At 49.8% G+C, this 13,738-nt stretch overlaps 1 protein-coding gene across 1 annotated transcript; it reads left to right on the top strand.

Annotated features, from left to right (window-relative positions):
- Nucleotides 1-3,757: 3,757 nt before the first annotated feature.
- Nucleotides 3,758-6,031, top strand: LOC135979976 (protein maestro-like; the record flags this gene model as incomplete). The annotated part of the gene is made up of 4 exons (XM_065580073.1): nucleotides 3,758-3,940; nucleotides 4,841-4,996; nucleotides 5,499-5,633; nucleotides 5,918-6,031. Coding segments are annotated over 4 exons (588 nt in total), but the record flags the coding sequence as incomplete, so codon positions are not given.
- Between the last annotated feature and the right edge of the window lie 7,707 nt (nucleotides 6,032-13,738).

Below are 13,738 nucleotides of genomic sequence, written 5' to 3'. Positions count from 1 at the left end.
GACCAAGCACGGTGGAAGTGGGAGAGGCGATCCCGAAAGGAGGGGGCTGGATCCTGGGGGATGACTGGGGCGCCGTCCTCGACCGCACCTTCAAAAGTTCTGCCTGGGGCCTGAAGGTGGTCGAGGTGGCCCCTGGTTCTGGCCGGGTTGAGGGCCGGTCCACGTTCTTCTACCACCTCGCCCTCGCCTCCGGGCCGAGTCTTGTCTCTGACGAGGCGGGGGGGGGGTAGAAGCGCTGAGGTTGCGGCCTAAATGGCCTGCGCTGGGGGCCCACAACATGCATCCCCAGGGAGCGCATGATTGTTCTCGAGTCCTTGAGGCTCTGCAGGCGGGAGTCCGTCTTATCCGAGAACAATCCATGCCCCTCAAAAGGCAGATCTTGTAGGGTTTGCTGCAGCTCCGGAGGCAAACCCGAAACCTGAAGCCAGGAGATCCTGCGCATAGCGATGCCCGAAGCCAGGGTCCTCGCCGCTGAGTCTGCAATGTCCAAGGAGGCCTGCAAGGAGGTCCGAGCCACCTTCTTGCCCTCCTCTACCATGGCTCCAAACTCTTCCCTGGACTCTTGGGGAATCAACTCCTTAAACTTCCCCATAGAGTTCCAGGAGTTGAAATTGTAGCGGCTCAGTAACGCCTGTTGGTTCGCCGCTCTCAGTTGTAGCCCTCCGGCTGAGTAGACCTTACGGCCAAACAGGTCGAGCCGCTTAGCCTCTTTTGATTTAGGCGCTGCAGCCTGCTGGCCGTGGCGCTCTCGTGCATTCACTGATTCCACCACCAGTGAGCACGGTTGGGGGTGGGTGTACAAGTACCCATAGTCCTTAGAGGGGACAAAGTATTTTCTTTCCACCCCTCTCGCTGTGGGTGGAATGGAGGCAGGAGTTTGCCATATCGTATCCGCATTCGATTGGATCGTGCGGATCAGAGGTAACGCCACCCTCGATGGGACATCTGCTCCAAGGATGTTCACGATCGGGTCGTGCACCTCCACTATCTCCTCCGCCTGCAGGTCCATATTACGGGCCATCCTACGCAGGAGATCCTGGTGAGCCCGAAGATCTATCGGAGGGGGACCCGTACATGAAGTGCCCGCCACTGCCTCGTCCGGAGAGGAGGAAGAGGATGCCTCCGGTGGTACCGGATCCAAGGGGGGGTCCTGATCCCTTTGCTCTTGGGCCGGGGCATCACCTGCACTTGGGTCCCTGGTGTCGGGTGGCGTGGACACCGAAGCCTCCATGCCTCCTGGCGGAGGCCGAGAGATGGTGGATTCTGGGGCCCTTCTAACCGAGTGACCCGAGCGAGAGGTCGATGGTATTGGAGCCCCTTGTTCTTGGTGGTATGCCCACGGGGTCCAAAACGACCAGTGAGATGGTCCATGAGATTGGTCCTCTGCCATCTCCTGCCAGTGGCCGAAATTTTGTTCATCGGCGCGCCCTTGAGGGGGGTATGCCGATCTCGACAAGTCCTCCGAGGAGCGGGACACCGATCTAGACGGCCATGGCGGTGCCGAGAGAGATGAAACCATCCCGGTGGGCTGCGGTGCCGCACGGTGCCGGTCCGGAGATGATCTATCTCTGCGCGGTGCCGGCGATCGGTGCCGGGACCGCGACCGGTGCCGATGACCTCGTCGGTGCCGGGAGTCAGATCTGGACCTCGACGAGGACCTGGAGTATGCCCGGTGCCGGGAGCGACCCCTCGACGTCGAGCGCCGACCGTAGCGGTGCCGAGAACTACGTCTCGACGTTGATCGGTGCCGACGATCATAGCGGTGCCGAGACGTAGAACGGTGCCGCGAAGTAGATCTTGGCCGCGAGTACGACCGGTGCCGAGACGATATTCGGCGCCGGGACTGCGAGCGGCGTGGGGACCTGCTTCGGGACCTGGACCGGTGCCGAGGTTCCAGCCCTTGTGATGGTGGGCGCATCAAAGCAGGTTTCCCCCTCGACTGGACCGGGCGAGTCAACGGTGCAGTCGGTGCCGGTGGCTGAGGCGGTGCCGGCTCCGTGAGAGCTATTAAGTCTCTCGCCGCCGCGAAGGTCTCTGGAGTCGACGGGAGGCACTGTATCACCGCCGGCCTGGGGGGAGACGCTATTTGCACCGGACTCAACGGCCTCGGCGCCGGAGTCGACGGTGCCGGAGGCAACTGTTTCCGTTGCTCCACCGGTGGACGCGGCTCTACCCCCGACACTGGGGGAGCTGGCGTCTTCGGCACTGATGTCCCCGTCTTATGGGCTTTTTTATGCCCTGGGGATAAGGACCGGCGCCGAGGCACTTGCTGTGTCTGCGGTGCCGACGAGGTCCGGTGCCGGGGAGGCTTGTCTGACGCCACTCGCGTGGTCGTCGCAGCCGGTGCCGCCGGGGCACTGCGCACCGAGGTGCTAGGTGCCGGGGCCTTGCTCGTGGAAGGAGCGTCCGGGCTAAGAGCCGCCTCCATCAGAAGTTGCCTGAGCCGAAAGTCCCGCTCCTTCTTCGTTCTCGGACGAAAGGCCTTACAGATTTTACACTTGTCTGTCTGGTGTGACTCTCCCAGGCACTTCAGACAAGATTCGTGCGGGTCGCTCGTGGGCATAGGTTTAGCGCAGGAGGCGCACAGCTTGAAGCCGGGAGCGTTGGGCATGAGCCCGGCCCCGCGGCCGGGGGAGAAAAGGGGGGAGACGACCCCCTTAACCCCCTGGACTATTTAGAACAACTTTAAAACTACTTAACTAACTTACAACAAACTCTAAGACTATAACTATAACTACAACTATGATACAACAAGAAAGCTAGGGAAAGTGGAGAACAGCTAAGCAGCGCTCCACAGTTCCAACGACCGTCAGGGGCGGTAAGAAGGAACTGAGGGGGCGCCGGGTCGGCTGGGGTATATATTCAGCGCCATGAAGGCGCCACTCTAGGGGGCTCCACAGCCGACCCGCCGGTGTTGCTAGGGTAAAAATCTTCCGACGATCGTGCACGCGGCGCGCACACACCTAATGGAATGGATATGAGCAAGCACTCGAAGAAGAAGTTATTTTCCCTCTGAATATGGCACTCATGTGAGCACTGCTGGAATACTGTGTCCAGATCAGGTGTCCACAATGCAAGAAGGATAAATTAGAGAAGATTCAGAGAAGAGTCTCAAGAATTATCAAAGGATTGGAAAATATCCCTTTAGTGATAGACTCAAGGAGCTCAATCTATTTAGCTTTACAAAGAGAAGGTTAAGGAGTGACTTGAGGACAGTCTATAACTACTCACATGGGGAATAAATTTTGATAATGGGTTCTTCACATTAGCAAACAAAGGTATAACAAGATTCAATGGGGAAAAATGAAGCTAGGCTAATTCAGACTGGAAATAAGGCATACATTTTTAATGGTAAGTTTAATTAACCATTGGAACAATTTACCAAAGGTTGTGGTGGATTCTCTGTCACTAGCAATTTTAAAATCAAGATTGGATGTTTTTCTAAAAGATACACTCTAGTTCAAACAGAGACTATTTCTGGGAAGTTCTATGTTATGCAGGAGGTCAGACCGGATAATCACAATGGTCCCTTTTGGCCTTGGAATCTAAGTAACTAGGAATCTAATAATAGGATTACACAGATGTATTATGGCACCAAGTTGGGCTCATTGTAGCTAGCACCTGGTCTGAAATATAGCTATAGGTCTCTGGGGGGAGACGGGCTTGATGAAATTCCCACAGCTTCATAACTGCTAAAGAAAACTTATTAGAAGTGTGATCAGTGATAAGTGTTCTTTAATGTCATATGTTTGTACAGGTGAAAAAGCACAAGAAGTTTCTTCTGGACCTACTGATCGGGGCCTTACATGACATTTTCAGTTCGGAAGTCATTGGCGAGAGCATGAAAGCACTGGTCAAAGTCCTGAAGGAGCTGAAAGAGAAGGACATAGGTTCTTCCTTCAAAGACCTCACCCAACAGATCCGGACTTACTTTGACGATGTATGTGAACAGATCTCTCCAACCCCAGTTCAACCAATCTTGATTAGGCTCCATTTACAATGCGTGATGTGGACTCCCTGGGCATTGCTCATGTCGGAGTGAAGAGATTTTAGGCCCCAGGGAAGAGAGGTGTTTTACGGAGGAGGAGAACATTAGGAGGATGGGGATGACATCCCTGCTCCCACAGTCTCACCCTTCTATTCTTCTTTATTGCCACTGAGAACCTCAAAGAAAGTCTGAATACTAGATTAGATAGCTAGATAACCGTGAAATGGGGGTTACAGAGTACAATAGAGAGTGTTGGGCCTGTTCTATACCATTTTTATGTGAGAGGGTTGGAATGATCATTCCATTTTGTACAGAATTTAGAGATTTCAAATTTGGGTTTTGATCCTATTTGTGGGAACCGCTCTCCCCAAAGTTCAAAACTCTTTGTGAAACAGAATTACTATTCTCAACCTAGCTCTATTGGAAGCCTTGGCCCAGGGCAGTCTGCTCTCAGACTATCCCGGTGCTGGGAACCCAGGAAACTCTGAGAGCTAGAAGTGCCAGGGAGTTGCAAATTTGAGAGCCAGGGTCCCAGAAGCTGGGGGCCTGGAAGCCCACGATCCCAAGCAGCCTGCTAGATCGGCTGCCACAGAGCTGGATGGGTGCACTGGAAAGACACCAGGCAAGTTTCTAAGGACCCCTACCTGGCTTCCGGAGGAATTTCATCAAAACTGAACTGTCTCTAAAATATTTTAATGAATCAGCAAATTCGAACAAAAAATTGGTTAATTACCGTTTTTCCGACTAGCTGTAGTTGGAATCACTCTACTTTAGCATAGAAGAGATGGCTGTGCGAAGTGCATGATGTGATTGTCTCTTAGTTACTAACTTGCGGGGCTTTCTTGGCTGTAGGAGGATGATGCTCTTCGCTCAATGGCCTTTGTCCTATTTGGCATCCTGGCCCGGCTGACAAAGAGAAAATGGAAGACCTATTTCGCCGACCAGGTTAAAAAGAGCTGGGTCACACTTCTGCTGCACCTGCAAGACCCAAACCCTGAGATTTCAATGGTAAGACTGACAGTGACTTATTTACTAAGCAAAAGGAATCTTCCTCCCAATGCCAGGGGAGCTCTGCTATTCCTGCCTGCTGTGGAGGCCCAAATTCTCCCCTCAGTTCATTGCCCTCCTGCTGAGTCAGTTCCAGCCAGGTTGGTCCATGGCTGCCTCACCAGAATCCAGGAGAGGTCATGGGTCTGACCCCGACAGGTCTCTGTTCCTGTCTGTCTCTGCACCCCAGACCCCTGCCTCCCCAGAACAGAGAGACCACAGCTATGCCTGGTGCAGCAGCTTTCATCGGTATATCTGTTCCCAAAAGACATTGATGCTACCTCCAGGTTTCAGTTGAAGCTCTCCCGTCTATTAGTCATTCCTGCATGTTTTCTGCCAATTACATCCAGATGAATCCCTTTTTTTGATCCTGGAATAGATGAGCAGTCACGCAGATGAGTTCCCTTTGAATGAACATAGCACTCGGTAGGGAACAATTCAATGGTGTGACGCTCTTTTTCAGGAATGCAGAGCTACGTTTCACCTCTGTTTACCGTTTTTGGGACTCAAGAGACTCCAAAGTGCAATCAGTGAGCACCTTGGTGGCACAGCCGAGCTGAAGCCTGAAGAGCTCCAGGTGGACATTTGCAGACACCTTGTGAGTGAGCTGTTGAACTGTCTGAGATTATTGACTGGAGTGGTGGTGTAGAGGTGTGTGTGTGTGTGGGGGGGATGTGTGATGGATAATGTAAATAACTGTAAGAGTGGGATATATGACTGAGGGTGATGGGAAATGTAAATCTGCCACAGATTCCCATTGTTCCCACTTCTACCCAGCCACCTGTTCTCTATCTTATTTACCTGTGGTTCGTAAAAGCATGTGCTGGCAGTCAAAGGGCACTTCTAGCCAGAGAGAGCTCATGTATCCCTGATTTCCTCTAGGCCAAAGAGAATGCAGAGCTGCTGGAGAAATTGTACCAAATCACCATCACATACTTCTATAGCAGCTGGGAAGAGATCCGGGCAGTTGCAGCCAACTTAGCTGGTGAGAGATGATGCCCAGTGTCCCTTTTGGTATTTCCATTGAGGGAGACAGAAACAATCCCACTGTGCAGCGCTGAGTTGCCATTAATCTCTCTGTGCCTCAGCTTCCCATCCATAGATGGAGATGTTAATATCCCTACCTCTCCAGTGTGGTGGATTAGTTGCTATCAAGTGCTTTGGGATCATTGCAGGGAAAGCACGGTGCAGTCATTTAGTAGTAGAGGCAGGGACATTGTCACGTAGGGCATGGTTACACTTTGAGCTGGGTGTATAATTCCCAGCTTGATGAGACGTACCCGCACCAGTCCTGCGTGCTAAAAATAGAGAGTAGTTGCGATGGCAGGAGCAGCAGGAGGTTTAACCACCCCAAGAATGAGCGCATCCAAACCCCAAAGTCTATTCTCAAGGTGGCTAGTTCCTCCCACTGCTCGTGCTGCCTTAGCTACATTCTAATGTTAGCATGCTATCGCTGTCAGAGCCAATGTGGGCATGTCCCATTGAACTGGGAGTGATACCCCTAGATCAAAGTGCAGACCTACCCACTGTGTGGTTCAGTGCTCCTCACTGCTACTTCATCATTGGGAGGCATGCAGCCCACCTCCCCATAGTGCCTGCTGTTTCAGGTTCCTGGCCACACCACCTTGTCAAGGAAGCATTAGGTTCCTCCTCTTTGGCCCTGTGCCCTCTTCACCCTAGCACACCCATGTGAGACAGGCAGGCATTGTGGCCTATGTCTCAGCTATCAGTCACCTTGTGAGATCCCTGCTTAGAACTCACTTATTCCTGGCCCCAGTCCTTTGCACAGACCACTAGACCAAGACACTATCTTAGTATGTCTTCAATAACTGACAGCAGTGGCAAGAGGAACACAGACTGTTTCAAACAAATGGGTTTTATGGAAACATTCTTTTTAAAAAATGTCTCTCTCATTCTCTTCAGTGTGAACTCTAAACTGCTCTAGCATCCTCTTGCCCACAGCTCACCTTTAGGCCCACAGTAGAGATGCCAAAGACCTGTCTAGGGGCTGCTAATATCACTTTGCACTCAACAAGGGAAGGTTTTATTATTATTGTTGTTATTTATTTTACATTGTGTATTTAGGCATCATCCTGGAACACACAGACAGGCAGCGTATGAAATGGCTGGACCTGGAATATCTGCTGATGTGTAAGTAATAAATACAGCTGAAGTCCTGTTCATTAGTGAGTTATAAAGGAATCTGGCTGACAAGCAGCAGTAACCAATACCACTGGTGCAAAGTGCATCAGCCACATAGCAAAGGACAAATTCACTCTTGCCCAGTAGAAAGTCCACTTTAATTTTCCCGGAAGGAGGAAGCTGCAGAAGGTGTGATATGAGTCAGTACATCTCCTGGTTGTCCTGGCAATGCCGCCTCCACAGCCAGTGCTATCCACTCTTTGGGCTTTATTGGCTTTCTGTGGACTCCCCAGGTGAGAAGAAGTTGTAGCCACTTTCTGCTACCTCAAATTTCCCACCAGCAATTTTTCTTCCAGTAGGTGCCCTGTATCATGTATAAACCAGCTTGGACCTGGCCTCTGTTAAATTCCAGGTTTATTTGAGCTCAGGCAGTGTCTCCTGAATAGAGATGGAAAATAAACTTAAAAGTGGAAGCTATTGAAACAATGGGCCTTCTTCCATTTACAGCAGAGTGGATGACTTTCTGGTAGAGTCAGGGTCTCCCCCCAGTTAAGAGCATGGAAGGGACCCAGTGGAGGAACCTAAAGCTTTGTTTGTATTGGAGAGCTGCTGTAGTGTGGTATTCAGAGGTAATAAGTCTCCAGCTATTTCAGGCAGAGGTGACTATATGAAAAGTGGGGTATATTCATCTCTCATGTATTTTCCATCCCATTAGAACGACTGAGCCCAGTCTCATATTTTTCCATGTGATCATTCTGCTCAGGTAGTTCAAGGTTCTGTGATCACACTTAGCTGTGATTTGACAGTCTGTTCACTAACGTGTTGTCCTCTGTAATTTCAGCTCTCCAGGTCCTACAGAAAGACCCAAGTCCCACTGTCCAGCTGGTGGCAACTGAGATCATAAGTGACATCTGTTCTGGCCGAGTGATTGGGGAATGAAGCGGCACGGAGAAAAATAGAAGAAGGCACTCCAGTAGTATAAGGGCCCTACTGTCAATCAAACGTTAACCCACCCCTTGCCCACCCGTCACCAGAAGTCCCACACCCATGGGGTATTACTTCTGGGGTCAAGGCGGACACATAACCAGAAGCAAGATGTGTCATGTGGCCCCTCTAAGAACTCCTCCCACTACCCTCTACCAATCAGGAGGGGTTTCAGCCACTGGGGACCACCCCGAGAGGAGATTTGACCAACTGGGGGGAATTCCAGGGCGGGGTGACCTGTCTGGAAATGGTTCATGTGACTCCTAAGAACTCCTCCCACCGTCCTCTACCAATCAGGAGGGGTTTCAGCTGCTAGGGACCACCCCAAGAGATTTGACCAACTGGGGGGAGTTCCAGGGCGGGGTGACCTGTCTGGAAATGGTTCATGTGACTCCTCTAAGAACTCTTCCCACCGTCCTCTACCAATCAGGATGGGTTTCGCCCTGATAGGAAAGCCCTGAGAGAAGATTTGACCAATCAAGGGGAGTTCCGGGGCCGGGTGACCTGTCTGGAAGTGGTTTGTGTGATTCCCTCTAAGAACTCTTGCCACCGCCCTCTACCAATCAGGAGGGGTTTCAGCCACTGGGGACCACTCAGAGAGGAGATTTGACCAACTGGGGGGAATTCTGGGGTGGGGTGACCCATCCGGAAGTGGTTCGTGTGACCCCTCTAAGAACTCCTCCCACCACCCTTTTCCAATTGCGATGGGTTTTGGCTGCAGAGGACCGCCCCAAGAGGAGATTTGGCCAAAATAGGCCAGGTTCTTGGATGGGGTGAACCACCCAGAAGAGGGTCATGTGACCCCTCTAAGGACTCCTCCCAACGCCCTCTGCCAATCAGAGTGCAGAACCATCACCCCATAAGTCCCAGTACCGGGCAGAGGAGGCAATCTCTTACCAAGAAGACATGTTTTAGAAATTGTGGAAAGGCTGAGAGGAAACATGGACTCCTCTACCACCCCCATGAGAACTTCAGACTTTGTTTTAGCCCCGAGGACCTTTGGACTTGTATGGAGAAAGTGCTACAGCAGTGACAGTTCCAAGGAGGGCCCTTTGACTCCACCATTGATAGATACCTTGGAACCCAACCCCAAACGTTCATGAGGCACCCCAATGAGTGTGACGGCCTCTCATTGTCCACCCCCCTAAAGTTGGAAGAGGATCATGGCTTGGGGGAGTCACCAGCGGACAAGGTGAACAGGAAAGACGTCGCTCAGGTAAATGAATGATTAAGAAGCAACGGTTGATCATGGGGGTCTAATGGGGTTAGGAATCGACCTGGCATTGCATAAATCTAAAAACAAGCAGTGGGGTGCTTACACTGTTTTTTGTCTGAAAATCTCTCAACAGCTCAACGATGCCTTTCTAGAGGCCTTTGAGAACTTACACATCGGTAGCCCTGTGGAAGTAAACATATCATGCATCAGCTGTTTTTGCTCCTGTCTGAGATACAGATCTCAAGAGGAAAATCCAGAAAAGGACAACATAGAAGAATGAACCAGATCAGACTCCCTCATTGTAGGGGTCATGGCATCCATTTTTACAGGCGGCTGTAAAAGGTTGTGTTAAACCAGGCAATTAATAAAACTTATTTAAATGTGTGTATATGAATGTGTCCCCCTCCATACTTGTGTTAGTAAAAGATGGTACTGGGAACAGTCATGTCTCCACCTATGCTCTGTTAAAGAAAATATATTACACCCCCAGGGAAGTTGGGAGCTTGGCGCGGTGAATCCTCTTTTTCAAGTGGCCAAAAAGCATAGTAAAACTTGAACTAGAAGACAGCTTGGCTTTCAGACCAGGATGCTTACACTTTACACAAACCGGCTCGAATACAGCTTCACAGGAAGGATCGGGGCTGATGTACATTAAAAGGAGGAAGAGAAAGAGAAATGTATCATACCTGCAACGCACAGGTCCCCCAATACCCTTTAAAAGAAGGGCTTTGATGCGCAGGGCCAGCCATAAGCGAAAGTCCAAGAGGAAGCCTGGGCGAAAGAGAAGACACTCTCCGCCTGGTAAAAGAGAGATATTTTAATCAACATGGCTTTTGTTCACTGCGGGTCTGAAGAGTGCACCAAATCCGAACTAGACTTGTTTCAAATAGCCCCTACCCAGACCAGCATTGAGAAAAGCATCTACATCGAGGTGCCACCTCTATCGGCTGTTACGGAGTCTGCCCCCATTGATGTTTTTATAACAGGAAATGGCATTGATTATATAGATTTAAACAACACGCTGCTGTATCTATGTTGCAAGATTGTAAAAGGAGACGGAACTGAACTCACCATGGACGCCAAAGTGGGCCTGGTGAATTACCCCGTGGCCTCTGTTTTCAGTCAGTTGGATGTCACGCTGGGAGACCGCCTTGTAAGCCAAAGCAACAACTGTTACCCTTACAGGGCCTTTATAGAATCGGTGCTCAATTACAGTGACGCCACCCTTGACACGCAATTTTCCGCTGGCCTGTTTTACAAAGACGCTACCGGACAACACGAAGAAACAGAGTTGGATGGCGGGAATCTAGGGTTTGTGAGGCTTGCAAAGCTGACAGCCCAGAGCAGGATGGTAGAGCTGCTGGGTCAGCTACGCAGTGACCTGTTTTTTTCAAGAAAAACTTTTCTTGAACGGAGTGGATGTGAAAATTAAACTGACGCACAGTAAAGACGCCTTCTGTTTAATGGGCAGTGCAGGTGAAGGCTTTAAATTGCGTATTGTATCGGCATCCCTTTTTGTGAAAAAAGTACGGGTGGCCCCGAGCGTTCGTCTGGGCCGGTCTCAAAATTTTGACATCCTGCTGACAGTTGTACGCGAGCTCTTGCTACAAGTCAAACATCTCGTACCTGTGGTCCCAATATCAGTCGAGAAACACTGCTTTTTCCCTGGGCATCATGCTTTCTACACCATAGTGCTCCACACCGGGAATAGGCCCCACTTAATTTTGATTTTCTCAAGTGTTTAAAAAAATGTGGAAAATACCCTTTCCACCCTTCAAACCCCGTCGCCTGTGGGAGCTTGCTAAGCTTCATGGGCAAGAAGTTTGAAGAGAGTCTATAAAACGAATGCCCAGGGCCTTAATTTCCACACACATTAGTTTACTATCCTGAGTGATCAATTCTAGGCACATCTTTTCCTTCAGTAACTGTCTAACGAAGTACACATCGTAACCTTTGGAATTGTGCGCTAGGAATGTGTAGTCCTGGAACTCTTTGCCAATAAAGGTCTTAAAAACCATAGAAAGATACTCATTGTCCTTAAATTCCCAGGACTTTTCCGGCTTTAGGGACATAGTGAAAATGTAATTGGGAGTGTGCAACCCAGTCTCCTCCATCTATTCAAAATCATAAAAAATATACATTTCTGAGGATTCAGGCTTTCTAAGGCTGTCCATAAAACAGAGGTGACTTCTACATCACCAGCGATCAAAGCCTGACACTGCTTACAGCGCCTCCCTTTATACCTGTGCCGCTTGCCCACGTAAGACTGACACTTATCACACAAAGTTTTAGACAGGCATTTGACTAGTTTTTTTGATGCACAGTCGATGTGTCTGTCTAAACACTCTTTGGACTGACAATATAGTCTACAGCTAGGACACCTCAGCTGCATGCCCACGCTGTCTGAGCATGTTACGCTCAGGCAGAGGTGGCAACGATACCTGCAAGAATGGTCGTGACTGTACACCGTGTGGCAAAACTCTCAATAATTTTTCGCTCCGAACAACTTGTTCGCATCCAGAAACCCATAGTAATGCTGCTCATGCAACAGGATGAAATAAGTCTTGGGGTACACTGGGCCCCCGTTTTAAAAAAGTCCCATCCACCTTTCGCCACATACAGCACCACCTGTATGTTGACTCCTAAATGCTGCTCAAACATTGCTGCGTCACTGAGCATAATTTTTTTTGATCTGACCACCCCAGTTTCTCATGCAACTTTCTCGCCCCCGGCTAACAATTCCACGTCCCTAGGTTTACGGTCGGACATGAAGGCCAAGAGCCCACCCGCAAAACACAGATTGGTACCCGTGTAAGTCAGGTCTACTGAACATGGTCTCTTTTTATGGATGATTTGACTACTGAGGATACTCTACGAATGCCCCCACCCCTGGTTTTTACAACGGTCACAATGAGGCGCAATGTCCCATCAACATGCAACTCTCTATTGCTCTGTAGCAGCTTTGAGGTCTGATTTAAGAAATCCTCAGCAGAAAGCTCATCTCTAGTTCTTCAGACCAAAAACAAAGGGTTAGTTAAATTACGGTTCTCTAAACGTAGCTGAACATAATCATCAGGGTCTACCCTACCATTAACGTCATCGAGCACTAACTGTATTCCCCTGTGTACGGCTTCAACAACCTGCTGAGCTGAATTTATTCGCTCAAGATTGACAAAATGAAATTCTGCACAATACACCGACCATTCCCCCCCACCCCAAATCTAGGTAATTCATGTTGCCAACATCTCACTCTCTCCATATACCCCTCTGCATTTTCAGGGTTACTTGGGGGTTCCTCTATGGGACCATCAGTGGCATCTTTCTACATCAGATGCTATTTGAGAGTCAGACTCCGAGGTGCCTCCGTGAGGGTCATCGGGAGTAGATGGGGACCCATCTAGAGAGCCCTCTGGGGAATTTTCTAAACCAGACTCTGCGTGAGAGCCTGATTCCACCTCCCCATTTTCTGACAAGCCAGTTTGAGAGCCTCCAGTAGGGGGCATCTCTTTTTGTTTTTTCCCCTCATTACCTCTTTAGTCCTTTTAAAAATTTTTACAGCGATCCTAGCCTGGAACTTTTTGGCAGCCATTTGTTTGTCCACCCAGCGCTGTCCCCCCTTTTGTTTACACCCGAGCTGATGTGTAGCCTTGAGGGTGCCCCTTTTACCCAGGCCCCTTTCCATGACTAGTCATGCCTGCTCAAAGCCACCCTTTGGAAAAATTGAAGTATTTTTCAAAAAGTCTCCCGCCAAAGCTTTTACATTTTTGATGTGGTTTCCAGCCCTCCTTCCTTTTAGGCCCCCTGAAGATACAGCATTCACCAGTATTCTGAACGAAGCGTCATATTTTTCCCAAATGTTTTTAGAATACCGTTCTTATAGAACTCCCGAGGATACTGCGTCCATCAGTTTTCTGAATGAACCATCATACTTTTCCCAAATACTAGACTATGGGGGAGCTGTGAGGAGCTTATGGTGTTGAAGGAATGGTTTGTCAGTCCTTGGGTTTTTTATTCACAACCCCTAGAGCGCATGCTCTGGGTTTGTGAATGTGTGTTTTTGTGCACGTTCACAACCCCTAGAGCGCGTGCTGCAGGTTTGTGATGTGGGCGTTTTCGCTCAGTTTTCTCAGGGCTTGGTGTAGTGGTGGTCACTGAGGAACTGGAGTTGTGTTTGCATGGTTGGTTTTTACCAGAGTCTTTTGTTTTGTCCTTGGGTTTGACGCATATGAGGTTTGGACTGCCCTGATGCTTCATCTGCACTCTTGTGCTGTTTTGCCTTGTTAAAGGTCTCAAAGCAGATTTCTGGTTCTTTGGCAGTTCTGGTGGAGGTGTCCCTGTAGCTCTGACTATAACGTCAGGAG

The sequence above is a fragment of the Chrysemys picta genome, unplaced genomic scaffold (genome assembly GCF_011386835.1).
Source record: "Chrysemys picta bellii isolate R12L10 unplaced genomic scaffold, ASM1138683v2 scaf1494, whole genome shotgun sequence".
Classification (NCBI taxonomy): domain Eukaryota; kingdom Metazoa; phylum Chordata; order Testudines; family Emydidae; genus Chrysemys; species Chrysemys picta.
The sequence above is the reverse complement of the archived record's forward strand: the minus strand, read 5'-3'. Positions and strand labels throughout refer to the sequence as shown.